General features: G+C 55.0%; 2 protein-coding genes across 3 annotated transcripts; one reads left to right on the forward strand and one right to left on the reverse strand.

Annotated features, from left to right (window-relative positions):
* Positions 1-705: 705 nt before the first annotated feature.
* On the reverse strand, positions 706-4,003 carry CCDC103 (coiled-coil domain containing 103). The gene is made up of 3 exons (XM_039384027.1): positions 3,328-4,003; positions 2,192-2,324; positions 706-1,265 (listed from the first exon to the last, which is right to left on the reverse strand). The coding sequence occupies exons 1-3, from the start codon at positions 3,474-3,476 to the stop codon at positions 804-806; spliced, it is 744 nt and encodes a 247-aa protein (XP_039239961.1). The 5' UTR covers positions 3,477-4,003; the 3' UTR covers positions 706-803.
* A 138-nt stretch (positions 4,004-4,141) lies between these two features.
* On the forward strand, positions 4,142-25,410 carry EFTUD2 (elongation factor Tu GTP binding domain containing 2). Of its 2 annotated transcripts, none has more exons than XM_027711909.2 (28): positions 4,142-4,231; positions 4,595-4,700; positions 5,268-5,433; positions 5,821-5,899; positions 8,068-8,143; positions 8,673-8,738; positions 9,005-9,040; positions 9,846-9,936; positions 10,813-10,895; positions 11,375-11,541; positions 12,515-12,639; positions 14,218-14,281; positions 14,632-14,722; positions 15,542-15,677; positions 15,957-16,084; positions 17,123-17,316; positions 17,467-17,578; positions 17,780-17,920; positions 18,339-18,440; positions 18,941-19,023; positions 20,371-20,457; positions 20,730-20,856; positions 21,282-21,369; positions 21,723-21,841; positions 22,251-22,345; positions 23,118-23,271; positions 24,181-24,288; positions 24,855-25,410. In XM_027711909.2, exons 2-28 carry the CDS (start codon positions 4,596-4,598, stop codon positions 24,948-24,950), a joined length of 2,919 nt encoding a protein of 972 aa, XP_027567710.1. In that variant the 5' UTR covers positions 4,142-4,231; position 4,595; the 3' UTR covers positions 24,951-25,410. The 2 variants fall into 2 exon arrangements, with proteins under 2 accessions (XP_027567710.1, XP_039239960.1); XM_039384026.1 differs by lacking the exon at positions 4,142-4,231 and adding an exon at positions 4,344-4,367.
* Positions 25,411-26,539: the final 1,129 nt, after the last annotated feature.

The following is a 26,539-nucleotide window of genomic DNA, read 5'->3' on the forward strand; positions in this document are numbered from 1 at the left end:
CTAAGCTGTGCCAAAACAGGGAGTTTCCCACATCAGTCCTCGGTGTCCTGCTCTTGCCCGAGGGCAGGGTGAGCAGGGGCTGGCAGAGATCGACTGGTGGTGGCCAAAGCATTGGAAACTTCCAAAGGGAGGATGATCCAAGTGCCCCGTGGGGGAGATGCTCCAGCCTGGCCAGGTTCCTGAGCGCCCACCAGCAGTGGCAGCCCAGGTGGGTGAGGATGAAGATATGATGATGATGAAGCCCATGTTTGATCCCCACAGCCCCTCAGCTCAGCTGTTGGCAGGTCAGGTCACACCACACGCCCACGGACCAGGAAAGGCAGAAGGAATGGCACCACAGCAGAGTGCAGGGACACAGATGTCCCCAAGAGAGGTGCCACAAAGCCCAACATTCACACGTCAGGCCTCAGGGATGGATCCTGTCACCAGGTGTTGGGTGGTTCTTGTCTGCCAGGGTGAATCTGCCGTTTGCTGGATTGGGTTTTGGAACAAAAAGGACCTGACAGTTGTCACTGGCATTGATTACATCTCCTAAATCCCCTGAGTGACCATGGACACAGGTGGAAAAGGGAAGGGACTATCTGGGTTTAGGTTTTTCCTTCACTACCCAGCAATGTTTTCCTTCCCTTGGTTTTCTCCTCATCCAAGAGACTCTCCCATCCCCATCAGTGAGGACACCCTGCCCAGAGACCACAGCACCACAGCTCGGGAACTGAACTTTATTTGTGCAGAACTCGTGCTCTGGGTGATGCCAAGGTCAGGCCTTGAGTCTCTTCTGAGCCTCTTTTAGCCCCTGAACCCCCTCAGCCGAGCTGGAAACACTTCATCAGCTCCACCACCATCCTTTCCTCCTCGTCTTCCTTTTCCGAGTGGGTGTCCATGGCGTGAGGTTCCCTCCCTGCCTCCTGGCCTGGCTTTTCGGCAGCCCAGCAATCCCTGCTCAGGCCCTGCAGCTTCCTGAACAGATCCCGGCCGCTCTCCTTCTCCGCCTGGCTCAGGAGCTCCACGTTCAGCCCGAAGCGCCGGGTGCCCGCCAGGCCCTGCAGGATCTCCAGGACGGCAGCCCCGTCTCCAGGATGGAAGTTCTCTGCCAGCACCCTCAGGAATTCCCCCAGGAGGCCAAAGCCCACGTCAGCCCGGAAGATCCTGCCCAAGGCCTCCCCTCCCAGCTCCAGCAGAAACCGGTATTTCTCTGTCCCGCTCTTCAGGCACCTGCGCCAATCCCTGTGGAATTCTGCAGCCGTTCCAGGCAGCTGATTCAGCTCCTGAAGGAAAAAGGAGTCACTCAGGTCCTTTTGCTTTGTTTCCCCTCAAAGGCTTTGGTCCCCCCGCCCCAATCAGCCAAAGATGTTTCTCACAGGGGCTTTGGTGGCACAAGGAGCTGCCGAGGGGGAAAACGAGAAGACAAGGAAATGCCAGGTGCCTCGAGCCCAGAGAAACCTGGGAACTCCAGGGGCAGAAGGGAAAGGTGGATGAGATGTGACACCTGGTGTGAACACAGACGGTTGTGGAGTGATCCTGACCCCAACCAGACCTGCTGTCCAGCCAGCAGGATTAACCCAAACCGGCCCTTTTCCATGCTGTGGATCATTAAACTGTGGGTGAGGATGAGGAGCAGTGGCATAAACCAAAACACAAGTTCCACCTCAACATGAGGAGCTTCTTTCCATGGAGGTGGCAGAGCACTGGAACAGTTGCCCAGGGAGGTCATGAAGACATTCCAAACCTACCTAGACATGTTCCTGTGGCACCTGCTCCAGGTGACCCTGCCTTGGCAGGGGGGCTGGACTGGGTGATCTCCAGAGGTCCCTTCCAACCCCAGCTGGGATTCTGGGATTCTGAGGAAGCACTGGGTGTGCTCAGCCAGAGGCTGTTCCAGGGAGGATCCTGATGCACATCTCTGGGTTGCAGGAGTGTGGGCTGGGAGGGCTCTGCTCCCCCATTGTTCCTGCAGACCGTGGGAGGCACTGGGAGCTCTGGGCCCAGGCTGTCCAGCTGCCATTCCCACAGGGATGGAGCTGACTCTTCCTGGGGGGGCCCAGCCCAACCCTGTGGGGATCCAAACCCTGATGTTCCAGGGTCTGGGAGGGCTGGCTCACAGTCCCTGAGTAACTCCTACATTCCAACTAACACCCAGACTGTTCCCAAGCCATTTCCAGCTGTGGAGGAGGCCCCGGAGTCTCCCCCTCACCTCTGGGATCTCCTCAGTGTGGGCAGGTGATGCATTGGCTGGGGCTGCACAGGGATTCCACAACACATTCCTCCTCTGCCCCAGCCTGTCCTTCTTCTCCAGAGGCTTCAGATGTGAGGCCAACACGATGTTCCTGCAGGGAACAGGAATGGGAGGGACAGGGGGCAAGAGAAAACACTCTGAGGCTCCGAGTTACTTCCATCCTGAGGCACTGGACAGGCTGCAGGAGCAGGGCCTTATCAATACAAGGACAAACCAGCTTAAAATTCCCTGGGAATCCTGTTATGGGGACTGGCAAGTGTTTGGGATAGAAAAAGCCACTTTAAAATGCTTTCCTGCCTCTCAAGGATCAGGCAGTGACTGAGTGCAGGTGAATCCATGAATGGAATTTGATCTGGTCCTACAAAATGTGGTAAAAATCCTGGATCCACCTGTGGATGTCAAGGGACAGGGAGTCGCCAGACAGATCTGTATGGGATCTAGGACTTCAGTGGGGTTTGGGAGTCCCACATGGCTCTATAGGACATCCAGGAGTTCAGTGGGGTCTGGGAGTCCCACATGGATCTACAGGACATCCAGGATGTTGACGGACACTGGAAGTCCCAGCTGAACCTCCAGGAGTTTGGTGGGCACTGGGATTGCCTGGCACTGCTCCCCGTGGAGCAGCCTTGCCATCCCAACCTGCTTCCAACACCCTGGACAGAGCAGTGACGGGACTGGGAGCAGGGACAGGCTGGGCAGGGGACAGGGGACATGTCACAACCCTCCTGTCACAACCTTCTGTTTCTGCAGCCCCAGCAGGGCCTGAGGGGTGTGGGGAGAGAGGAGGGGCTTGGAGTGGGAATGGGGACAGGGAACAGTGTCCTGGAGAGGGGACAGCCCCTTCCCAGTGCTGGGCCACAACCGGGCACCACAGAGACCAGTCCCGGAGCAGGGACCGAGCTCAGCCCACACGGGGCCACCCGAGATTTGGGGACAAATCTGAACCACAACCGATTGTCCTCGGAGCCGGGTCGTTCCTGGGATCCCGAGGCCGTTCCCGGGATCCCGGGACTGCTGCCCAGCCACTCCTGCCTCGGGCCCCCCCGGAGCAGCTCCGAGTTCCCGGAGCCCCCCAGGACGAGCTCCCCCCGCACCTGAAGTCGCGATAGTCGGGGACGCCCTGGAGCAGCGCCCTCAGCTTGGCCTCGCCCTCCCGCTGCCGCCGCTCGTCCTCGGCCAGCGCCGCCCGCAGCTCCCGCTGCAGGGCCGGGAGAGCGGCCCCGGGATCCATCCCGGGATCCATCCCGGGAGCACGGGCACGGCGCACCGGGCACGGGGACCCTCCTGTCGCGACAGCCCTGTGGGGATGGCCTAGGGCACCCCACTATCGCGACAGCCCTGCCGGGGATGGTCTGAACGACCCCAGCCCTGCCGGGACTGGCCCCACGGATCCCGCTCTTATCGCGACAGTCCGGCCTTGGGGACTCCACTCCCACTGTGAGTGAGCCCTCAAGGCCACGCACGTGGGCGGCAATGGGGAAGCCCCGCTCCTATCGCGACAGGCCCCGACACAACTGCGGCCCCGGAGCCCCTCACTGTCGCGACAGCCCCGCCGGGTGCCGAGGCCCCCCGGCCCCAGGGCCGCTCTATCGCGACAGTCCCGCTGGGTGCCGAGGCCCCCCGGCCCCAGGGCCGCTCTATCGCGACAGTCCCGCTGGGTGCCGAGGCCCCCCGGGCCCAGGGCCGCTCTATCGCGACAGTCCCGGCCCCGCTCCCGCCTCCACAGCGCCGGGGCCGCGTGAGGCCCCCCGGGGCTGCCCCGGCCGCGCCTGACAGACCCGGCCCCGCCGCCCCGCGCGGCCCCGCCCGGCCCGCGGTCCCCGGACACGCCGGGACCGAGCCCGAACCGAACCCGAACCGAAACGGGCCCGACCTCCGTGCTTCCCCCGCGGGCCCGGCGCCGCCGGAGGGCGCGGGAGGCTCAGTCGTGACAGGCGGCGCGGGCAGCCCAAGGGGCCTTCGGTAGCGGCGGCGCCGGCGAGAGCGGGACCGGGACGGGTGAGGGGGAGAGAGGGAACGGGGACGGGAAAGGGAACGGGAGAGGGGACGGGAAAGGGAACGGGAGAGGGAACGGGAAAAGGAGTGGGAGAGGGAACGGGAAAGGGAAAGGAAGCGGGAACGAGGACGGGAACGGGTGAGGGGGAGAGAGAGAGAGGGACAGGGAACGGGTGAGGGAACGAGGACGGGAAGGGAGCGGGAGCGGGGACGGGTGAGGGAGAGAGAGGGGAGGGACCGGTAGCGGGGGGCTCGGGGTGGGGAGGGAGCGGGTCGGAGCGGGGTCAGAGGCAGGCCCAGGGCCGGTGCCCCGGTGCGGGCGCGGGCCCTGCGGGCGGGCACTCGGTCACCGCCCCCCGCCCCCAGCATGGACACCGACCTGTACGACGAGTTCGGGAACTACATCGGGCCCGAGCTGGACTCGGACGATGACGATGATGAGCTGGGCCGGGAGGCCAAGGACCTGGATGAGGTGAGGGGGGGTGGCCCGGCCGCGGGGCTGGGATCTCGTCCCCGGGGTCGGGGTGGGGCTGGGGTTTAAAGGACTCACCAGATGTGTGCCCGGGGTGAAGGGGAAGGCAAAGGTCCCGCTGGGGTCACGGTGGGGACTGGGAGCTCCTGCAGCCGGCCTGTGTTTGAGTGGTGGTGCCAGTCCCGGGGAGGTTCCCTGTCCCTTTCGGGGTCTTCTCAGAAGCTGAGGCTGCATCAGAAGCCAGATCCCCCCGGGGGGAGGCAGAGAGAGACCCCAGGGACACCAGGGGGGCAGGAGGAGGGTGGGGGGAGCAAAGGGGCTGAGCCACGGGGGGAAGGAGGAGGTAGTTCCCATCTCCTGTGGGTCTGTGTGGGATGGGGGGGTGTTGTGTTGTGTGTGAGCTGGCGTTGGAGTCCCTGCCTGTGCCGGTGTCTCTGCAAGCCCAGGGGCTGTTCATTTTCCTGAGGAAGGGCTGTGCTGCTCTCCCAGGAGCTGCTCCCAGGGCACCTCTGTGAGGTGCTGTGGGTCCCTGGCTGGGGTTGAGCTGAGGGTGGGCCCTGTTTGCAGCTGGAGGATGATGATGACGACGATGACATGGGGGAGCACGACGAGGAGCACCCTGGCATGGAGGTGGTACTCCACGAGGACAAGAAGTACTACCCCACAGCTGAGGAGGTGTACGGGCCTGAGGTGGAGACCATCGTGCAGGAGGAGGACACACAGCCACTCACTGGTGAGTGGGGAGGGAGAGAAATGGGTTTCTCTTCTGTGCTGCCCCTTTGGAGCCCCCAGGAACACACACAGACTCCTGTTTGTCTGGTGTGTGCAGGTTTGGGCTCTCGTGGTTGTTCCAAATCCCAAAAAGAAAAGCAGCAATCAGCAGAGACTTGAAAGATGTTTAAGGAGAAGTTAAATACATTTAAGTCATCTTCTTTGATCCCTTTACACTGGAATATTTGTGTTGGAAGGGCCCTGCAGTGACCCTCTCCTGCAGCTGCTTTGATAAAGAGAATCTGTCAGCTGGAAAACTGGGGGGTTGATGGCAAAACTCCCTGTTCCTGGAGGTTGTTCCTGGTTTGGGGGCTCTGGGTGCAGTTTGTTGTTCTTTCTCTTGTTTCAGAGCCCATTATTAAGCCCGTGAAGACCAAGAAGTTCTCCCTGATGGAGCAGACGCTGCCAGTCACTGTCTATGAGATGGAGTGAGTGCTGGGGGGGTCAGCTCGAGCTGTCACCACTGCTGGTCCCCCCTGCCCTGAGGGGTCCTGCTCTAGGCTGGGAGGGGTGGCAGATTTTTGGAGGGCTCTGGCTTGGTGTCTGACTGGCCCCAGCAGCTGCTTCCTGGGTTCTGAACCAAGGACAAGAGGAAGGAAAAGCAGGACAGACCATTTCCCAGACGTTTTCCCTCCCCAGCACAGGGCAGGGCTCAGACACAGAGGGGGAATCTCATCTCAAGGTTGAGATAAAGTTCCATAGTCAGAGCCTCTTGTGGCTCAGGAAATACTTATGGAATGGTTTGACATGGAAGGGACCTTAAAGCCCATCCAGTTCCACCCCCTGCCATGGGCAGGGACACCTTCCACCAGCCCAGGTTGCTCCAAGCCCCGTCCAACCTGGCCTTGGACACTTCCAGGGGCCAAGGGGCAGCCACAGCTTCTCTGGGCAACCTGTTAAATATTCATGTGGCACACGTCATATTGGGACATTTTAGGTTGATCCCAGTCTCAAATCAGACCCCATCTATCCTGGAGGAGCTCCCACTGGGAATTCTTATGCTGGTGGGTGAGTGCAGAGCTCTGTGCAGGTCACCAGGACCGTGGGCGTGGTGGTGCCTGCTGGTTGTACCCCAAAGCAGCCCCTGGGACACCAGGACTGGGAGAAAATCTCTGGAAAAAAATTCAAACTAACTTAAAGATAACATCTCATACAAGTTTGATGTGGAACAACAAACATAATTTGCTTTTTCTATTAAAAATCTGATCTTGGCATCAGCGTTTTTGAGTGCTGTGGTGGGTGGAGGGTCCGTGTCCCCTGCTGCAGTGTGTTTGTGCTGTCCCTGTTTGGGATGAGCAGATGGAGCTGTGGGAGTGTCCTTGGGCTCATCTCTCCATGTGCCACTTCATGGCCAGTCAGAGCTTTTCCCAGGTTTTAATGGTCTCTCTGTGTGGATCCCAGAAACAGGAACGGCTGAGCAGCAGCCCCAGTGTGAGCAGTCCCTCTGCTTGGCATCCAGCAGCTTCTTGTTTTTCAGAGGGAACAGGATGTTCCTGGAGCTGGTGCTCACTCAGGAATTCCCAGAGCTGTTTTGGGAGGGTCCATCCCTGCTGTTTTCGGTGCCCAGGGGGATTCAGCAGAACCAGAGCAGAGCCCAAGAGCTGCTGGGGCTGGTTTTCCTCAGCAGTTCCTTTGGCTCAGTCATTATCCACTGATTCCCTGCTCCCTGTGTGAGCTGTTCATCCCATTTGTAATTAATTCCTTTTGGCCCTGTTTGTTGATATAAATGGTTAGGATGGGGCCCAGAGAAATTCCTTGTGGGACGTTGCCAGAAACCTGCGAGTTGGGTATCGATTTCCCATTCAGCCTTATTTTCATACCAATTAGCAAGCTTTTAATCAGGGTTAGTATTGATTTCTGTATTTTTTAGCTCTTAATCGAAATGTTTTACGTTAAGAAGTCTACTGCATCAGTGAAAACTTAATCTGTTTAAAAAGGAGGTGATTTGACAGCACTTATTCTCTGCGGGCCTGTGGCAGTGGCTGCATGTTTTATAGCCTCCCATTATTTTTTAGGGTTGGCAATTTAGGCTCTCAATTATCTTTTGGCCAGGATCCCTGCAGAAGTGACTTGGCCCATCATTACCCAGCTTGGTTGCTGGTTCCAAAAAGACTTAAATTCCGTTGCTGTTTCCTTGAGTCCCTGGAATGTCACTGTTTTAAGACCTGAAAATCAGAATTAATGGCCTGTGGACCCCCTGGCTGCTTCCAAAGCTCTGTGGGGTGCTTGTTATCCAGCACAGTGATTTACTTGACTGCCTGCCACGGTTTGAGTGGAAATGCTTCATCATCTGAGTGCATGGATGTGACTTTTGCTCCAGCACTGACTGGAAGAGAAGAAAAATATTCAATAATATTCCATCGCTGGCAGCTTTGCCGGCTCCGTCTCCTCCCACCCACTGCCATCTGTCTGGGACTCCAACTCTCTTGTCCTCCCCATCTGGGAAGTGGGATTCTTCCCCCGCAGGGCACCGGCGGGATGGGAGTTTGGCGAGGATTCAGGGGGCACCGTGGATGGAAAGCGTGGCTGAGATGGCACCTGCTTTTCTTAGACACGGCAGGAGCCTCCAACAGTCTTTTGTGTTTTGTTCCCCCAGTTTCCTGGCAGATCTCATGGACAACTCGGAGCTGATCCGGAATGTGACTCTGTGTGGGCACCTGCACCACGGCAAGGTACTGGGAACATCCAAAGTGTAGTGATAGTAATGGTGACCTCTCTGTTGTTTGCTTTGCCATCTGTCCACAGCAGCACCTTCTTCTCCTCTTGCTGATTCGCTTATAGGATCATGGAATGGTTTGGGTGGGAAGGACCTTAAAGCCCATCCAGTCCCACCCCTGCCATGGGCAGGGACACCTTCCACTAGCCCAGGTCGTTCCAAGCCCCATCCAACCTGGCCTTGGACACTTCCAGGGATCCAGGGGCAGCCACAGCTTCTCTGGGCAACCTGTGCCAGGGCCTCCCCACCCTCACAGAGAAGAATTCCTTCCCAATATCCCATCTAACCCTGCCCTTCTTCAGCTTAAAGCCATTCCCCCTTGTCCCATCCCTCCAGGCCCTTGTGAAATCTGTAGGTTTTCTCGTAGGTTAAATCTGTAGGTTTTACAATAACGTGCCCAAGGTTCTCTGTGCTGCTGCAGGAGGGCTGGGGTTGTGTTTGTCCCTGTCTGAGTGGAGTCACCTCCTTTCCCTTCTCTTTCCCAGACATGTTTTGTCGACTGCCTGATAGAACAGACGCACCCGGAGATCCGGAAGCGCTATGACCAGGATGTGAGTGAGCTCCTGCTCTGTTCCTGCCCTGCCCTGGGAGCAGGGATGGGGTGGCTTTTGCACCCTGAGGGAGGCTTTTACATCCCATGTGCCTGGGGACAAGGTGATTCAGGGACTGGAATGTAGGACTGGAAAGCCAGAGCTCAGTCCTACCTCTGCCTGTCACTTACCACCTTAACTGTGTGTCCGAGTTACTGTGTGTCCTGCTTCAGATTTATTATTTGAGACCAAAATGTGATGTTCTGACTCTTGTTTTGCCTTTGCAGCTCTGCTACACTGATATATTGTTCACAGAGCAAGAGGTGAGTGGTCTTGCAGCGATTTTATCCAGTTGCCTCATGCTTTACTCAGTTACAGTAGGCAGTTTTCTTGTCTATTTTAACACCTTTTTGTGCTTTTCACATTTTGGTTATTTTCTTTATCTGCTCCTCTTGTTTGCCTCAGTAAGATCCCTGGTCCAGCTTTCTTCCATTTCCCACAACCCTCGTCTCCATGGATGATTTATAAACTGTGTAATGTTAAACCTACAGCAGAGTCACCCCAGCATGTGGGTAACTCTTACTTGCTTTGAGAGAAAGAGGGGGAAGAGGTTTGCAGCAGTTACGGATGAGGAGAAAAACTGTTTCAAAATAAATACATTTCTCCTCCTTTTCCTTAGCTGGCTCCACGTGGTTGGACATGAGTGGGAGGTTTATTTTGTGTCATGACCAGAACAATCCTAGGAAGCATTTTTTTCTCTTCATCTTAACGCTCTACTTTATGCTCAGTGTGATCAAGTCTTGCACTTTGAGGTGTAACTTGGCAGCAGCAGAGGGTGAAAGCACAGACAAACATGCACATTCTGTGTCTGGTGTTGCATATTGTGCCTCCTCAGCTGGCATCAGTGCAGTGGTGGCTCACCAGTATGAACCAGTACAAGTGGGGCAGCTGGGCTGGGTACTGCAGTGATCTGACGTTGTTATTCCTCCCCTGGGAGTAACAGCATGTCCTGGATGGATGTTAACTTCCTTCCATCTTTCTGATTTTTGCTTGGTCACCTTCTACATCTGCACACGGTGATCACTGTATTTACTTTTGACCTGCTAATCCTGCTTTCCTGTGTTTCAGAGGGGAGTGGGGATCAAGAGCACCCCAGTGACGATTGTTCTGCCAGACACCAAAGGAAAATCTTTTCTCTTCAACATCATTGACACCCCAGGTGATTGTGCAATCCTGAAAATCCTGCTTTGGGAACCACTTGGCTTTGTTTTGTATTTTTTATAGCTGATTCCAGCCTGGTCCTGAGCCTTTAGCTGAGTTCATTCCTCTGAAGTCACTTCCAGCAGTAACAACTGCAGCTGGCCCTTAGTCACACAGTCACAGCGTGGTTTGGGGTTAAGAGACCTTAAAGACCATCTAGTCGCAACCCCCTGCCATGGGCAGGAATAAGTCAGGCCTGTGTTTGTGATTAGCTGGCCTGATTGAGGGCTGATGAGGCTGAAAGGGTGTTTCACTCCAGAATACAAACAGCACAGGTAAATTGGCTTTTCCTGGTGTTGCAGTGGGATTGTGCTTTGCTCAAATGCTGTTGCCCCACAGCAAGACTCAGCAAATTCCCTTGAGCCTCTGACAGGCTCCTCTGGAGGGAACATAATCACAGATCAACTTGTTTTAAGAAACTTTAGGAAAGAGGGTCTTGGGACACATCTGCTGAGCTACAGCTCAGGCTGAGGGAGGCTAGAGCAGGAGGAGGAGGCTGCAGGGAGAGGCATCTGTTGTCTTTGCTGAGGAGAAATCTTCCTCCTTTTCCTGAAGTACTTGCAAAGAGCTGTGAGAAAAACAGTAACAAATGTGAGGAAAAGTGCCTGTTAAACAAGTTGTTGTGGATATTCTCAAAAAAAAGCATTAAAGCTGAAGTTGAATCCCCGTGGGGAGCTCTGGCAGCCGCTCCCGGGTCCTGTCTGGAGAGGAAGCCATCTCTGTTCTACCTCTCTGGGTACCAGCAACCACAGGAATCTGCAGAGCTTCCCACCCTCTGTGCTGCTGCATCAAGGCTTTCTCTGCCTCCACTCACCACCTCTCTGTGGTTTTGAAGGTCATGTCAATTTTTCCGACGAGGTCACAGCCGGCCTTCGCATCTCGGACGGCGTCGTGCTCTTCATCGATGCAGCTGAGGGGGTGAGTGCCAGCTTCTCCTAGGGGTGATCCTCAGCATCTCTTCTCTGGAGTCTCTGCTCCTGCCTTAGCATGAAGGCCTGGGTTGGGTTCAGCTTGCCGGGGTGAAGGTTTTTTGGAGGACGGGTTGGGAAGTGAGTTTTCCGTCCAAACAGGCAGTGACGCCTCTGGCTCCTGTGTCCAGGCTGATGTGATTCGTGTGGCCTGTAGGCTGATTACTCAACTTGTGTGCATCTCCATCCCCATGATACCTAAAACTGAGCAGGTTATTTATACCAGAGATGTCCACAGGCTTGGATTCAAGGAATTCAGTTGGGTCAGCAGCTATCTCTGAGCTTCAGGAGGATTAGCTGATCGCTGGTGGCTGAGCCTGGGCTTTTCTGCAGCCTGGCAGCAGTGTAGGGGTCACTGGCTGCCCCTCACGCCCCAGATAGCATTTCATGGAGGCTTTCCTGGGGCTCTGAGCTGGTTGTTCCCTGCAGGTGATGCTGAACACGGAGCGGCTGATCAAGCACGCGGTGCAGGAGAGGTTGGCGGTGACCGTGTGCATCAACAAGATCGACCGGCTCATCCTGGAGCTCAAACTGCCCCCAACAGATGCTTATTACAAACTCAGACACATTGTAGATGAAGTTAATGGTCTCATCAGGTGAGGGGGTTTGTGTCCCTGTCCCACTGCAGGTGCTTCTCTCTGTGTGTGCCTGAAAACCCATTAGTTTGTCTCTTGATACGTTGAATCAGAGAAAATGGGGCAGGAAGAACCATTGGAAATTTATTTCAGCCAATATGTTGAATTAGGGAGGATAGGCTCTTCCTGACAAGCTTCATGGGATTTCATTTCCCCCCCATTTTATTTGTCCTCCATTAAGAAGTAGGGACAGAGCAGTGAGCTTCTGTGTTCCCAAATATCTCAAATTATCCAGAAATTATCCAGATTGTATCCCAAACTGGAGGTTGAGGTGTCTCAAAGCTCCTAAATATTTGCTAAAAAACCAGGAGGGCTTGCTGTTCCCACCCCTGAACAAAGATATGATACTGATATAATCAAATCTCCTTGCCAGCCCTGCTCAGGGAAGGGAGGGACATTTTGGTAGCCATGCATCATTTCCGTATATTCTGCATCCAGGGAATTTCTTTAACAACCTTCTGCCCTTCAAATGTATGTGGATTTGCACATGGGCTTCCTGGCTTGTCTCTGTTCGGTGTGTGGTGGCATCAGGCAGCTGGGAGGAGGGTAATTCATCCTGGCTTGCCCCTGAGCTCATTAAAACTGTTTTGATTAAATTCTGTCCTTGTATTATCTTTTCCCTTACTTGGTTGACCAACTTGGATGCTTTTTTTAGGGAAAGAAAACCTCCCCCAGACAAAAAAATCCAAAGCACTTGTGCTGGTAACTTTTTAGTTCCAGGATCTTTAAATCTTTGCACATTAATGCTTTCAAGTTTCTAGGCAGAAAATGTTCCTGACCCTGAAATTCCGATGGCGAACGAGCTGCAGCTTAAAGATGCTGCTTGGCAATGCAGGAACCCTGCCTGTCACATACTGCTGTTGGGTGTGGGAGGTGGGTTGGAGTGTCTCCTTTGGTTCATAACATTGATTTGGGTTTGTTTTCCTCCTCTCAGCATGTATTCCACTGACGAGAACCTGGTGCTGTCTCCCCTTCTGGGGAACGTGTGTTTCTCCAGCTCGCAGTACAGCATCTGCTTCACGCTGGGGTCTTTTGCAAAGATTTATGCAGACACATATGGTGAGGATTATCCAGAAACCTGGTGCACTTCAAATCTCATTCCCCAACCTTTTTTTGTTGAGGTTTTCTGAGCCCTGCAGCTTTCCCAGCACGGAGATGGCCAGTGTTTGTGTTCGGGAATTGCTGGGACATGGGAGGAACTGCAGAGCTGAGCCTTGGAGGGCAGAAAGCAGAAATACAGTTTTAGCTGGGTATTTTCTCCTGATAAATGTTTCTTGAGTGAGAAGCCAAGATTTTATACATACCCTAAAGCAGGAATAACAAGCCCTGCTCTGGCAGTTGAAGGCAGGTGTGTGAGTCGTGCTTTGCCTCCTTATCAGCAGCTCAGGAGAGAAGCAGTTAAGCTCTTCCTGCCTTTTCCCAAAACTCTCCGGAGTCTGAGACTCGGCTGCAGCTGGGCACAAGCTTGGCCCACAAGGTTTTGCACTCTTGCCCTCATTCTTTTTTAAGAAACTGTCTTTTTCTGTCTTTGATGTAATTTCCTGCTCCCCAGGTGCCCACTCAGGGCAATCTGCTGTGTGGAGCAGTGGGCTCTGTGCTGGCACGAGCAGCTGCACAGCCCAGGTTTTTGAAGTCTCCCACTGGGGAATTCAGGGATCTGTAGGAGCCGTGAGGGGGGGAAGAAGGAGGTTGTAAAGCAGCTGGCCCAGCTCCTGCAAAGAAATTGGCCTGAGGGAGGATGAAGTTGTAGAGGTCAGGGACCGGAGTGTCAGGACTGCCAGGGAGTTTGGAGCAGTAAATGAGCTCCCTGGGTGTCACAGCGTTAACTCAGAGCCTGCTGGGATGAGATCCCATCTGTGGGGGGGCTGAGAAGAGCACAGTCAGCAGGAGATGCCACTCATGTGGGGCAAGAAGGAGCTGGTGGGGTACTTGAAGTCGGGAATATTGGATTCTGGTCATCAGGGATTGTGTGTGCAGCCACCACACATCAGCTGACAGGAGTTAGAGCGGTTTAAGTGTCCAAATAACAGCCACCATAAAATTCCTTGTGCTCACACATCTGCCCACAGCCAAAGCTTGTTTGGAAACTGCTGTAGGTTTTCACCGTGTCCTGTTATTTGTAAATTCACCGTGACAGCCAGCACTGCTCTGTTCCCTCAGCACTGGGTGTTTGGCTGAGAAAGAGAGAGGAACCTGGAGATGTTCAGCAGGACAGAAAATGCTGGTGCTGAGCCTGAGGGGTGGAGGGCAGCCCAGCACCTTGGCACTGCAGTGTCAGTCACAGCGTTCCCGTTTGGAAGTGCAGCAGATGTGGCTGGGCTCCTGCAGCGCAGTGTCTGGCAGCCAGTGCTCCTCAGCTCTGACCTCCTGGGTAGCTGAGAGAGCTGGAGTGTTCCAGTCTGTGAACTTCAATGTCCCTGGGCTGCTGGGGACATCCTCAGTGGGCTGTTTCTCCTCACCTCTGCCTGGTCTCCCCAGGTCAGGGCTTAATCTTTCACTCAGAATTGGGACCTGGCGTTCACTCACCAGCATCAGTTCATTAAATCGAATCCTCAGGGCTGTTTTAAAAGCCAAAAAGTAAAGATTTCCAAGCTGAGAGAAATACATCTGATTCTGCCATTTGCTTTTTCCCTTTAGGAGACATCAATTATCAGGAGTTTGCCAAGCGGCTTTGGGGTGACATCTACTTCAACCCGAAGACGTAAGAACCCTGTTTGAATGTCTGTTACTCTTTTCCTGGGTTTTTCCCTCTTTCCCTGTAAAATGTGGACTAGATGACCACCCAAGGTCATTCCAACCTGATCCTGTGATGCAGTACTATCCGGAAGGGTTGAGTCAGACCTCCTGCCTGGTGTGAATCCATGTGGTCCTCCTGAATCCCATAAGCAGGAGCAGAGAGGCTCCTCTGGCCTTTGTTTGGAGTAAACCTGGCCCTGGCAGTTTCCTGGGGCTCAGGAGGGAGAAGAGGATAACCTGGCAGGAGCAGAGGCCGTGTAGGGGTGGTTCCAGGCTGCAGTTCTTGCTCCTCATGTCTCCCCTGGTCTCCAACAGCCGCAAGTTCACCAAAAAGGCCCCGACGAGCAGTTCCCAGCGCAGCTTTGTGGAGTTTATTCTGGAGCCCCTGTACAAGATCTTGGCTCAGGTATGTGGTAGTTCTTTCTCCTGTCTTTTCTCTCTTTCTCCAGCCAGGAGCAGTCAGGGCCTGGGCACTGGGTGGCAAGTTTGGTGCCTGTGGGACTCTTCTGTCCCGTTCTGCAGCGTGATCTTCACGAGGGCTGATTTGGGGGTGCAGAGCAGCAGTGACAAACTCCATAACAATTGTTCCTTGCAAATGCAGCCCCGTATTTGCAGTAAATGGAACTGCCCTTAGTGTTCCTGGTGTGCCCTGATAGCAGCCAAGTGGTAGTGCTTGGACTTGGAGCAAAGACTTGGAGCACAAGTCTGATGAGGAGCAGCTGAGGGAGCTGGGGGGGCTCAGCCTGGAGAAAAGGAGGCTCAGGGGGGACCCTCTGGCTCTGCAGCTCCCTGACTGGAGGGGGGAGCCTGGGAGCTCTGCTCCCAGGGAACAAGGGACAGCACAAGAGAAAACAGCCTCAAGCTGTGCCAGGGGAGGGTTAGGTTGGATATTGGGGAAAATTTCTTCACCAAAAGGGTGATTAGGCATTGGCACAGGCTGCCCAGGGCAGTGGTGGAGTCCCCATCCCTGGAAGTGTTCCAAAAATATGTAGATGTGGTACTTGGGCACATGGATTAGTGGTGGACTTGGTCTAGTGGTTGTGTATATATAGGGCTTTTCCAACCTTAATGATTCCATGATCCTGTGATTTGACCCATCTGGCTCTCGTGTGAGCTCTAAACCAGTGCAGGTCCAGATCCCTGTGGGTGATGTGTGAACCTGCACCTGGGAGTTACTGGCTTGGATCCCCCCACTGAAGTGAGAGTGGGGCTTCTTGTCTTGCAGGTGGTGGGGGATGTGGACACGACCCTGCCCAGGACCCTGGATGAACTTGGCATCCACCTGACCAAAGAGGAATTGAAGCTGAACATTCGGCCCCTCCTGCGGCTGGTTTGCAAGAAGTTCTTTGGGGAGTTCACAGGTAAAAGCTGTTTGTCTTCCCCTCCACAATCTTCCCTGTACCCCAATACCTCCCACCAACAGTTAAGGGCTATATTTTGGCCACGGGGTGCTCACTTGCACAGACCCTGCTGAGCTTTCCAAATATAAACCATTAAACCACCTGCCCACAGGATACCGCTCACCTCTCCCCACTGCTGTGGGTGCGCTGTGGTCACAGCGGCTTTGCCTTGTGCTTGTGGGATCTATTTCTTTCCTCCACACTGGTTAATCCTGTCCTCACCAAGTGTCCCTGTTCCAGGCTTCGTGGACATGTGTGTGCAGCACATCCCCTCCCCGAAGGTGGGGGCCAAGACGAAGATCGAGCACACCTACACCGGCGGCGTGGACTCGGACCTGGGCGAGGCCATGAGTGAATGTGACCCCGACGTAAGGAAACTTGTGTTTATTTTGAGTGTCCAAACCCAAGGCAAACAGGCCCTACTCTCCCTGCCCTCACAGGGCAGCTGCCTCCCAGCCAGCCATCTGCACAGATTTCACTCACAGCACTCTGAAACCTCTCATCTGACACTGGCACAAATCTCCTCACTCCGAGGAGCTTCAGCTGCCTACCAGGGCAGCCCTGGAGAGAGGGAATTGTTTGACAGCATTCAGAGAAGAACAGGACTAGGTCAGGACTCCAGAGCACGTGGGAGAGCTGCAGGGTGGTTTTGTGTCCTTTTGTTGCCTTTTTGTCCCTTTTCCTTGAAGTTTGATTCTCTTCCCAAGCTGAGAAAACTGATCTGAACTGTGCTGATAAAAATAACCCTGCATTAGTTAGTCAGCACCTTTCCTCTGAAAGCCCTGCAAAACCTTCCTCCTCAAACAGCTTGCACTGAGCTGTCACTCGGAGTTGTCTGGAGCCACCAACGCCGGCAGCTGAGGGAGGAGTTTGCCTGAGACTTTTGCTCTGATGTCTGCAGAGAAAATGAGTCTCTTATTTTAATGAGTTGTGATTATCCACATAACACTCCACATTGGTGACTGTCACCACATCACCAGGGTGGAGTGACCTTGTGGGACTGGGGGCTGTGGTCTGTGGGGGCTCAGGTGCTCTGCCTGGGTGGGTTTGCAGGCCAGCAGGTGACATTTCTCCTCGTGGCTTTGTCCCAACAACCGTTTGCTGCTCTGCAGGAGGAGGAATGGGAGCTCCAGAACAGTCCACCAAGGTCGTTCCAGGGGTTTCCACACAGGGCAAGGAGATGTAGGGCCTCCAGTGGGAAGAAATGAAAGAATTGGCAAATCAAAAGAAGTATTCCTAAATTCCAGCCCATTAATCCCTTTTATACACAAATCGTGGAATCATAGAATATCCTGAGTTGGAAGGGACCCACAAGGATCATCAAAGTCCAGTCCTGCCAGGTCTGTGTGTGTTTCTTGTCTGTGCTTTGGAAGAGGCTCATTTCTCTCTCTCTCTGTCACGGGAAGGGTCCCTTGATGTGTCACACAACAAAAATGTACAGCACTGATGATGGTGTCCAGTTCCACGCCTTTGGCAGGGTGCTCAGTGGCACCATTCACGCTGGACAGCCTGTGAAGGTCCTTGGAGAAAACTACACCCTGGAAGATGAGGAGGATTCCCAGATCTGCACCGTCGGACGCCTCTGGATCTCGGTAGCGAGGTATGGAAAGCTCTGGCAAGGGGCTGACTGGGGAGGGGAGTCCCCTGGAGTCAGGTGAGGGGCTGGGAGGCAGGGAGAGCTGCAGGGACAGGGGGGAGGAGGAGGGCACTGGAAGGCCTGAGGCTGCAGTGGTGCTCTCCTGCCTTGCAGGTATCACATTGAGGTGAACAGGGTTCCTGCTGGCAACTGGGTGCTGATCGAGGGTGTGGACCAGCCCATCGTGAAGACAGCGACCGTGACAGAGCCCCGGGGCAATGAGGAGGTACCTGCATGGCTGGCATTGCCCAGCCTTCCAGGGAGGCAGGGTGATGGAGGGCATCCCAAAAGCTCCCCTGGCGAGGCTGAAGAATCCTCGTGGCCCTGATGCTGAGGCACAAGAGCCACTGAGGGACAGGGAGCAGCTGTGTCCAACCCTGTGGGCTTCTGTGATGCACTTTCAGCTCTTTGTCCTCTCTGGTTCCAGGCTCAGATCTTCCGACCCTTGAAGTTCAACACCACCTCTGTTATCAAAATAGCAGTGGAGCCAGTGAACCCCTCAGAGCTCCCCAAAATGCTGGATGGTCTCAGGAAAGTCAACAAGAGTTACCCCTCCCTTACAACTAAGGTACTGCTGGGGGTGGTTGGACTAAATGATCTCCAGGGGTCCCTTCCAGCCCTGGCTGTTCCGTGATTCTCTGTGTGACTGTTTCCAGCCTGTGGTGGGGGCAACTTCTGGGCTGATCTTAAAAGTAGTTAATTTTTTACTGTGGGTTGTTATGTTTGTTGTGGGTCTTTTCATGCTGTTGCATGTTGATCTCATAAATTATGTGGAAATAGCAGGAAAGTATAAATCCAGCAGAAAAACACCCCTGTGCCAGGGAAGCAGCTTTCTGCAGCACTTCCTGCTGGGAAAGGCTGCAGGAGCTTTCCTTAGGATGCTCTGATCCCAACCAGCTGATCGTTCCTCAGGCTTGAGTAGGAGCCTGGGAGGCAGGAGCTGTGAGCAGGAATGTTGTCAGCTGAAGCCCTCTCTTCTCTTCCAGGTGGAAGAGTCTGGGGAGCACGTGATCCTGGGGACAGGAGAGCTGTACCTGGACTGTGTGATGCACGACCTGCGCAAGATGTATTCCGAGATTGACATCAAGGTGAGGGCATGAGAGAGGGGCTTTTCCCAGCTGGAAACCCTGGAAAACCAGGGCTTTGTTCCCCTGTCTCAGAAGGATGGGAAAATGAACCTACCTGAACATACAACATGGATTTTGTCACATCCCTGTAAAAGGGAAAAAAGAAAAGGGCTGTTGGGGTGCAGAAGTGCCTCTTACAGCCTGACTGTCACACCAATGGGATTGAGAGACTGAAAATTGTCTTAGAGAAGAGTTTTCCATAATCCAGCCTTTTCCTGTGCCTCAACCATTGCTTGGTTAGCACCAAATAAATAAATTGAGCAGAATTTTTCGTGCCTGGAATCAGGTTTAAATCTTCCTGTCTCATTTGAGTGAAGGAATTAGTGAAGCTGCCTGTGAAGCCTCAGTGGTTCATGCACAAAACACTGCCAGGTGAACCAGTTTTTTCTTGTAGGTGTTCAGGGCTTTCAAACAGTCTCTTTACAAACAAAAAAGGACTGAAAACACACCTGTTGTTCCAGGTGGCCGATCCAGTGGTGACATTCTGTGAGACAGTGGTGGAAACGTCCTCCCTGAAGTGCTTTGCTGAGACCCCCAACAAGAAGTAAGAGGCTGTGGGTGAGGGGGGCAGAGGGAGGGTCCATCCCCTGCAGGGGGGCTGTTCCCTCTGGCTGTTGTCCACACAAGTGTCCAGCTGAGCTGAACTCAGGAACACACTGGAGTCCCAGGGGTGTTCCTGTGCTGTGTGGGAGCTCTCAGAATGGAGGGAATACAGGTCCACATCCTCTTTCTTACCTGTCTCACCTTCTCAGCAGTTCTGTGGGTGTTTCCCAGACTGGGAGTTGTCCTGGGAGCAGCTGCCACAGAGCCCAGTGCTGCCTTCAGTAACTCCCCAAACAATTTCATGAGTGAAAGCTTTGTCTTCTCGTGTCCATACTTAATCTTGGATTTGTGCCTTCCTGGTGATGCCCTGGGCCCTTGGAGATGTGAGAGCATGGGACATTTTCATGCTTGAATTTTCAGGGAAATCAAGATCTGCTGAAGATGGCTTTCCTCTGTTCCCCCATGGTTTCTGGTTCTTCTTGCCCTCCTTTATTCTGATACTCTCTCCATGGTTGGCAGCCTGATTTCTGGGAACAGAGGGGTTCCAGTCTTCATAGAATCACAGGATGGTTTGGGTTGGAAGGGACCTTACAGTCCATCCAGTTCCAAGCCCTGCTAAGGGCAGGGACACCTTCCAGTTCTGGATACATGGAATGACCTGTGCTGGGGACAGGTTACTGGTGTTGGGGGTTCTTGAGCACTTGGTCTGTGTTTACAAGGAGACAGTGACAGCAACAGGCACGTATGGTTTCATCAGCCCAACTGTGCTGGAGGCAGGGGCAGTTGTAGAGCCCCAGAATCATGGAATCAGTAAGGCTGGAAAAGCCCTCTAAGATGATCAAGTCCAACAGTCAATGTAGCAGCACCACCATGTTCACCATTAAACCATGTCCTCAAGTGACACATCCACACATTTTTTGAGCACTTCCAGGGATGGAGACTCCACCACTGCCCTGGGCAGCCTGTGCAAGGGCTTTGCAACCTTTTCTGTGAAGAAATTTTCCCCAGTATCCAACCTGACCCTCCCCTGGCACAGCTTGAGGCCGTTCCCTCTCCTCCTGTCCCTTGTTCCCTGGGAGCAGAGCCTGACCCTCCCCTGACTCTCCTCTCCTGTCAGGGGGTTGCAGAGCCAGAAGGTCCCCCCTGAGCCTCCTTTTCTCCAGGCTGAGCCCCCCCAGCTCCCTCAGCTGCTCCTGCTGCTCCAGCCCCTTCCCCAGCTCCATTCCCTTCCCTGGACACGCTCCAGCCCCTCAACGTCTTTCTTGTCCTGAGGGGCTGCCAGTGCCTGATCCTCCCAGTAGCTCCATTCCCATCGCTCTCTGGCCTCACTGGGACTGTCTCTCCTCAGGAACAAGATCACCATGATCGCTGAGCCCCTGGAGAAGGGACTGGCAGAGGACATTGAGAACGAAGTGGTGCAGATAACGTGGAACAGGTATGACTGATCTGGGAGAGCAGGAATCCATCTAGATGCAAATAACTGGGGAAAAAAGGGAATGCTGGGATCTACAGGGTGCACGGTGTCAGGCAGGGATCCTGTTTGGTATTGCTGCCAGCCTGTCCATGAGCATCCCTGCCCCAGGAAATGGACTGTTCCAGGTAAAAGCTGAGACCATTTTATTACTGAAGGGAGCAGGGTTGCAAATACATTATGAGTGCAAGTCAGATACTTGTTTCCTACAGTTTCTTCCCTTGTTTTTCTATCAGGAAGAAGCTGGGTGAATTCTTCCAGACCAAGTACGACTGGGATTTGCTGGCTGCCCGTTCCATCTGGGCCTTTGGGCCGGATGCCACTGGCCCAAACATCCTGGTAGATGACACACTGCCCTCAGAGGTGAGGGGGGGTCATGCTTCAGTGAGACCTTTGTCCCGTGGTGCCAGGAGGTTCCCACTCCTCCCAGAACTTCCAGCAAGGCCCTGGTGCAGTTGGGCTGCTCATTGTTTGCCACAGCTCAGACCTGCTGCACTTTCCCCACCACAGCTGTTATTTTTCAGGTGTTGCTGTTTGGGCCAATGTCTTAAAACTTGTCAGCTAATGGGCCTGCCTTTCAGGGGCACCAAAATATGGACCCTTAATCTATAGCTCTGGGGTGCCAAGCTCTGAAGTTGATGGTCCTGAGCTGTGAGAGCGAGGAGTGGACACTGAGGGTACAGGGGAACATTGCTGCTCTTTTAGGAACTGGCTTTTAACTGGGGTCTGGCTGTTACTGCTTCTGGTGCAGGTTTGGTTTCTGAAGCTGTCTGTCTGTCTGTCTGTAGGTGGACAAGTCCCTTCTGGGCTCAGTGAAGGACAGCATCGTGCAGGGCTTCCAGTGGGGGACCAGGGAAGGGCCCCTCTGTGATGAATGTAAGTGGGACCTGTGGGGAAGTGGAACTAATGACAGGATTGATTAAGAATTTAATCTCTGAGCGTTCAGGTGTCCAAGGCCAGGTTGGACGGGGCTTGGAGCAGCCTGGGCTAGTGGAAGGTGTCCCTGCAAATGGCAGGGGGTGGGACTGGGTGGGCTTTAATGTCCCTCCCAACCCAAACCATTCCATGATTCTATGACATGCAGCGTTACGACGTGGTCGTGCTTTCCCTGCTGGAGTTAAATTTAGGAGAACTGCTGGTGTCTCTGGGCGTTGGGGCATGTTGAGATGCAGTTGGTGCTGGCAGAGGACATCCCCCCAGGTCACCCTGTGTCACTTGTCCCTTCACAGTGATCCGCAACGTGAAGTTCAAGATCCTGGACGCGGTGATTGCGCAGGAGCCCCTGCACAGGGGCGGGGGGCAGATCATCCCCACGGCTCGCAGGGTCGTGTACTCTGCCTTCCTCATGGTGAGGCTTTGCTGGGTGTGATGGGCTGGGCTGGGCTGGGCTGGGCTCCTGCCCCGGGGGTGCTGGTTTAGACTGACTCACCCATCCAGTAACATCTCCAGTGCCCTTGAAGGGCTGCACTATGAGTGGTCACGTTCCAGCCTGGGTGGAAGCTGGTGTGCATCTCCTCGCTCTCCCCTCCCTGCTCCTGCCTGGCATGAGGGAGAGGGAAGTGTATGACTCATGACCAGAAGGAGAAAAGCTCCATTCAGTGTCCATGACGTTGGTTTGGGCGTCCACAGGGCAGCAGGAGCCCTGCAATCCCTGGTCAGGCGCTGGGTTTGACCAAAGAATGCCAGTCCCTGAGTCTTGCTTGAGCTGTGCTGGTGGTGCTGGAGGCTCAGTGGGTCGTGTCCCTGTCTCCTCACAGGCCACCCCTCGTCTGATGGAGCCCTATTACTTCGTGGAGGTGCAGGCCCCCGCCGACTGCGTGTCCGCCGTGTACACGGTGCTGGCCCGGCGCAGGTGAGCTGCTCCCATCCCCTGGAGTGCTGCAGAGCTGCAGCTTTGGGAGCTGGGTTGTTGGAGACTCCCACAGTCCTGGCACTGCTTGTGAAGTGAGGGCAAAGTGTGCACGAAGTGACAGCTGGAAGCTTCCTGACTGATCCCAGCTGTGTGGGGGGGGATGTCTGGGATCACACACAGCCTGTGGGTTGTGCCTGGTTCTTCCTGAGTGTCAGAGGAGAGAATACACAAAGGGATGTGCTCCCCACCAGGAGCACTGTGCTCAGCTCTGGGCCCCCAGCACAGGAAGGACATGGACCTGCTCAAGCAGGTCCAGAGGAGGCCACAAAGATGCTCAGAGGGCTGGAGCAATTTCCCTGTAAGAACAGGCTAGGAGAGCTGGGGTGGTTCAACCTGGGGAAAAGAAGGCTTCAGGGGGACCTTAGAACCCTTTCCAGTGCCTAAAGGGGCTCCAAGAGAGCTAGGGAGGGACTTTGGACAAGGGCCTGGAGGGACAGGACAAGGGGGGATGGCTTCCCAGTGCCAGAGGGCAGGGTTAGGTGGGATAGTGGGAAGGAATTCTTTCCTGTGAGGGTGGGGCAACCTGGCACAGGTTGCCCAGAGAAGCTGTGGCTGCCTCAGCCCTGGAAGTGTCCAAGGCCAGGTTGGATGGGGCTTGGAGTAACCTGCCCATGGCAGGAGTGGAATGGAATAGGATTTAAGGTCCCTTCCCACCCAGACCATTCCCAGTTCTGTGACACTTAGGAAGACCAATCTTTTGACACGTTTGCAGAGGCCACGTGACACAGGATGCTCCGATCCCGGGCTCCCCTCTCTACACCATCAAAGCCTTCATCCCAGCCATTGACTCCTTCGGGTTTGAGACCGACTTGAGGACCCACACGCAGGGACAAGCCTTCTCCCTGTCTGTCTTCCACCACTGGCAGGTGAGTCCATGTCCTGGGGAAACAGGGAAGAGGGGCAGGTAGGATCAGGTACCAGGTAGGTGCTGTCAGTGCCAGAGCTCACACAGGGCAGGACAACATCTCTGGAGAGTTTTCTCAGAGGATTTTGGGGAGGGTTTGTGCACCAGCTGTTCCATGTCTGCCAGGGCTTTGTTCCAAGTCCCATCACACCTTGTCCTAACAAGGGAGCACCAAATGCTGCTGCTGGCTGAGAGCCAGGGTCCTGGAGTGCCCAGGGAGAGGAATCCTCCTGAGGAGGAGGGAATGTTTGGATGCAGTCTGCAGCCTGGGGAGCAGGAGCCTTGGAGCAGGGGTCAGATTCACTGATCTGCTGTAAGACATGAGGTGCCACATTTGAGCTTTGCCTCTCACAGAAGGTGTTTTAAACCTGTAGAAAACAAAATTTGGGACGAAATGCTGTTCTGTGGTCAGTTCTGTGTCTGGGACAAGTCAGGTCCTGTGGGAGCCACTGCTGTGAGGTGCACAGTGACTTGGGTACAGCCAGGTGGGAGCAGCAGCTGCGGGCTGAGCCTAAAGGTCAAGATGTGAAAGCCCGAGGCTGAGCTCTGAAAGAACAAACACGCCTGGTTTGTGGAGAGAGTTGTGCTGACTGAGACCCACATGGGCTGGGCTGGTTATTTTAGGGGTCTTATGCTACACCAGCCCCTGGGAAAGGTGGGACATGTCCTTGGCTTGGATTTTCAACACTGTATTAAGTGACTTCCCCCAGGCATGAACACCAGCAGTGACATGAGTTTGTGTGTGCCAGGAGAACAGAAGGGATGTTGGGGATGTCTGCAGGGCCCAGGGGTGTTTCCTGTTGCAGTTTGGAGTCTCCAGGAGGTTGAACCAGCTCCAACAGCACTCTCATGTCCTGGCCCTGTGTTCCAGATTGTGCCTGGGGACCCCTTGGACAAGAGCATCGTGATCCGGCCGCTGGAGCCGCAGCCGGCCCCTCACCTGGCCCGGGAGTTCATGATCAAGACCCGGCGCAGGAAGGTACGTCTGGGAGCAATCCCTGCAGTGTCCCTCTGGCCCAGCAGCTGAGCTGTTGCAGTGTTGTCCCTTGAGTGTGCCACGTCCCCTCTGTGTTCCCAGAGTGCTCTGATGTGTTCCCAGGGCTTCCCCAGTGCTGCCTCTCAGTGCCTGTGGGAGTCCCATCTGTGACTCCGGCCCAAACCAGGATCCTACGGCCTCCACTGAGCCCCACTCCCTCCCCAGCCTCTCTGACTCCTCAGTGGCCTGGTTTATCCCCCTTGTCCTGCAGAAAAAGCAGGAACTGGTTTCTGAGCTGGACTGAGGGGCTGGAGGGGCTCCCAGGGCCACAGAGGGAGCAGAAGGAATCAAGCTCCCCCATGGGAGGGCAGTGAGGTGGTAGATACGCTCAGCAACTGCACGTTCACAGCCTCCTGAGGGGTGTTAGATGCCTTCAAGCTGCAGAAAAGCACCTCATGCCTCCTCTGGAGCCCAAAAGTTTATCTTACTGCAGGACACGAGGGCTTTTAGGTGGAATCTCCGTGGAGTGGCTGTGTGGGGAGTAACCCTGGCCTTGTGTTACCCCACAGGGCCTGAGTGAGGACGTGAGCATCAGCAAGTTCTTCGACGACCCCATGTTGCTGGAACTGGCCAAGCAGGACGTTGTTCTCAACTACCCCATGTGAACGTGCAGCCCTGGCTGGCAGCTCTCGGTCCTTCCCTGTCCCTGCCTGCCCAGCCCTGGCTCCTGGAGGCTCAGGGCATGCGGGGAGCTGCTCCTCAGATTGTTTTTCCATGGCTGTGGAAGTCTCCCTGGGCATTCATGGACCATTTGTGGGCATTCCCTGTGTGGGGAACAGCCCAGAGCCCTGATCCTTTCTGTACTGTGACCTCCAGCAAGGAGGTTTTCCCCTGGGATTGGCTCCTCCAGGCACATGGAGCAGAGCACTGTGAATATGTCGGGATTCCTGAGGGCTGGGCCTAAGCAGTGTGTCAGGCATTTGGGGCAGCTGAGGAGGGGAGGATTCTGGGGAGGGGAGTCTGGAGGGCAGCGCTTCTACCTGCTCCCTGGGAGGAGAGATGAGTGTGGCTTTGACCTTTTTGTACCCCTTTTTTGAACCCTTGTAAACATTTAGTACAAACTTCCAGGCTGGGCTTGGTCTGATCATGCTCAGAGATGGCAGTGCTGGAGGAGCCTTCCTGGTGCTCCCAGCATGTGCTGCCCCAATTTCCCCCATTCTCAGCCCCCATTTCCCCATCCTCAGCTCTGATTCTCCCTGTCCCACCCCCAAGGATCAAGTCATCCTACCTGTGGTAGCAAACAGAGCAGTCAGCCTAGGACAAAACTTGTCTTGAATTTTCTTCCTTTCTCACTAGATCTTGTTGAGTTTTCAGGGATCTCCTCAGCTGCTCCTGCTCTGAAAGGTTTTAGTGCTCCACCTCCTTTCCCCTGCCCTGGCTGTGCCTCTGGACTCTGCCCCGGGTCACTCCTGAGCACGTACTGTGACACCAGGGCTGGCTCACGCTCCTGGGGAGCTTGGAAAACAGAGGGGAAGGATTTCCTGCCTGTGGACACCGGCATGGCCCCATTCCTGCCCTCCCTGGCCCCTGGCAGCCCCCAGCCCAACCTGGGCTGGCCCTGCCCTGATGCTGCTGTGCTGGGTTTGGCCCTGGCAGCCTGGTCCATCCCAGAGACACTGCTGGGAGCCTGTCCCAGGACATCCCTGCGCTTGGAGAGGCTCGAGGTAGCTCTGAGGGCAGCAGCACATCAGGAGCAGAGGGTAAAGCCAAGGACAACCTCCTACCAGCTGCTGGTGGAAACTGGGAGGTGCTGGGCTGACACAGGCGTGGAGGTTAGGAAACATCCACGGGAAAGCATGTCCAGCCATCCCGCTGCCTGCTGGGTCTGTGTGGAAACTGGATGTTGTGGGGGATAATTCAGGGCTAGTGGAGCTTGGAAAACAGAGAGGGGAAGGATTTCCTGCCTGCGGACACCGGCATGGCCCCATCCCATCTCCCAGCAGGAGGGCACATGGTGCCGAGGCTCCAGCCCTGTCCCCGGGCTCAGCCATTCCTGCCAGGCAGTGCTGGGAGGGTCCCCACTGCCTCCCACATCCATCCTGGCACTGGAGCCTCACTGGCAGCGTGTTCCCCCTCTGTCCAGGGGGAAGGGGGAGCTCAATCCCTGCTTGGTGCAGGCAAGACACCACCCTGGCACCCCCATGGTCTCACTGGGGGTGCTTGTCCCCTCTCAGTACAGCCCAGCACCACACTG

The sequence above is a fragment of the Pipra filicauda genome, unplaced genomic scaffold (genome assembly GCF_003945595.2).
Source record: "Pipra filicauda isolate LSUMZ 115617 unplaced genomic scaffold, ASM394559v2 scaffold336_size1087642_pilon, whole genome shotgun sequence".
Taxonomy (NCBI): Eukaryota; Metazoa; Chordata; class Aves; order Passeriformes; family Pipridae; genus Pipra; species Pipra filicauda.